Raw genomic sequence first — 2,196 nt, forward strand, 5'->3', positions numbered from 1 at the left:
ATGTAATACAATATTGAAATTATAAATTTACATAAAAATGATGAAAAATTTGTACACACTCTATTTATAACTTTATACACATCCCAATCTTCATCCCTCATACCAAAATCGTCATCGCGTTTTTCTTTTCTTGCTAATTGACTTATTATACGCATTCTTTCTTGTGCAGCGACTGTTCTACGTTTTGCCATGTCTTGCCGACGTTGTCTTTTGGCCATTCGTTTTTCTAATATTTCTTGCCTACATTGTAAAAAAAGTACTTTAATATTGTTATAAAAAATAGAAAAATAGTTATTTACCGTTTCTTTCGTACACCAGCAATCCATTCGTCGAAATCTTGTTGATCTTTAGGTTGCAAACTCGATTTTATTTTTGGTTTTTGTTCTTCCACTGTAATATTTTCTTCTTGTGAATTAGCTGCCACTATTTTTTGCCTTGTTCTTTCTACTTTTGCTTGCAAATTATTGATCATTTTTATCAGATCTGCTTCATTTGTGAGAGAATAGGTTTTCAAAGCTTGATCAAATTCATCTGCTTCACCTTCTTCTAACAAATCTTGAACAGCTAGTAATTGATTTAACTGTTCTTCGTCTTCTGCTAACTATAAATAATAACTATTTTAAAAGTATATTTATATCTACATTAAATAAATTTGTTTACATTTGTAGGAAATTACTAACTCTCTCTTCCCTTTTCCTTGCATTGATTTCCATTAATCTTCTAGCTAACTCGCGTTTTCTTTCTTTTTGTTGTTCAACTGTTAAACCAGGAGTATTTGCAGGAGCAACATACGGCAATTGTACTCTTAATACATTTGTGTCATAATAATCTGGATCTGCCCATTTTGAAATTTCTTCTTGATAATTTAAAGCTATCGTTGAATGTTCATGTATTAATTCCTATTTAAGAAAAAATAAGAAAATAAATCTTTGAGATTATAATAATACTGGTAAAAAACAAATCACTTATATACCTCTGCTCGACTAGGTGTTATAGCATTCACATGCACTGGATATTTAAGTTGAAGCAATCTGTGCATGTAAGATGTAATGTGATATCCACCAACATTGATTCTTCGTGAATTTACAGGATCTGCTTTACCATCTAATATAGGTATTATATGTGTAGTATGGTACCCTATACTAATTATTAAACCATCTGATGGACAATTATTATGTTGATAAGAAAGTAAGCAATCTACTCCATATGCTATTGCAGGTACATTATAACATTCAAACAAAAGTTCAGCCATTACTAAAATTGATATAATTATTGAATTTAAACCTCGATATAATCTTATACTTCTACAAAATATAATCTACATATTTGTAGTAAGTATAAAGCTTATTTATGTGCTTACAATTTCGTGAATAATTTGGATTAAGAAATGCTTCTGTTAAAATAATTGGATGATTCACTGCGCTTTCTGTATCTATTCCCATATGAGTGAAAGTGTAATCAAATATCTGTTCCTGAGCTTCAAAATGTGTAACCACATTTCGATCAAATTGCGTTTTTAACTGAAATCGAACAGCTTCAATATTAGCTATGTCATTTCCAACTTGAGGTTCACCATCCTTTTTGCCACGTTCTTTCCGTGGTTTTGCAATAAGATTTTTGAATATTAATTGTGGTTCTTTTTCTGTAGCCCATCCAACTCTACAATTGTATGATCCTAAAAAATTATTCTTGAATTTTTATTAAAGTAACATATACATTATATAATTTATTATAGTTTGCTTACCATTATCAATTACAAGTGGTATTGTTTCGGATTTTACTCTATCTGGATAAGGATGAATAATATCAGGTACAGCTTTTATATCTTTTAGTTCAAGAATTTCCATTTTATGTATAATTAAATTATTTATTTATTTTCTGGCTAAATGCCCATAAAGAAAACTTGTATGCAACGGTTTTCTAAGCATGATGTAAATAACATAAGAACTGCAATATCAACGAAAACGAAACTGTAGAAATGGTGCATAAATTCAAATACGTTCCGTTGCGTGGATGGATCTTCAAATAAAACATCTGATTTAAATAGTTATTAATATACTTTTGGTCTCAAGAATGAACAATCTTATTATTTAATATGTTCACTCTATTATTTCATTTTTATACACTATAAATGTGATATATTACAAAAGAGAGTATAGATCCTATACCCCATTTGTGCTATTGATTTACAACGTA

General features: G+C 29.2%; 1 protein-coding gene across 1 annotated transcript in view; it reads right to left on the minus strand.

Annotated features, from left to right (window-relative positions):
• The window catches only part of LOC108576573 (actin-related protein 5-like), a 3,719-nt gene extending 1,818 nt beyond the window's left edge, over window positions 1–1,901 (minus strand). The window contains exons 1-6 of the mRNA XM_017939586.1: window positions 1,745–1,901; window positions 1,361–1,675; window positions 974–1,254; window positions 681–899; window positions 300–601; window positions 9–240 (exon numbers count right to left, since the gene is read on the minus strand). Coding sequence (XP_017795075.1) covers window positions 9–240; window positions 300–601; window positions 681–899; window positions 974–1,254; window positions 1,361–1,675; window positions 1,745–1,847 — 1,452 coding nt within the window. The 5' untranslated portion in view covers window positions 1,848–1,901. The remainder of the gene's footprint in view (window positions 1–8; window positions 241–299; window positions 602–680; window positions 900–973; window positions 1,255–1,360; window positions 1,676–1,744) is intronic.
• Window positions 1,902–2,196: the final 295 nt, after the last annotated feature.

This window comes from Habropoda laboriosa, unplaced genomic scaffold (genome assembly GCF_001263275.1).
Source record: "Habropoda laboriosa isolate 0110345459 unplaced genomic scaffold, ASM126327v1 scaffold426, whole genome shotgun sequence".
NCBI classification, from domain to species: Eukaryota; Metazoa; Arthropoda; class Insecta; order Hymenoptera; family Apidae; genus Habropoda; species Habropoda laboriosa.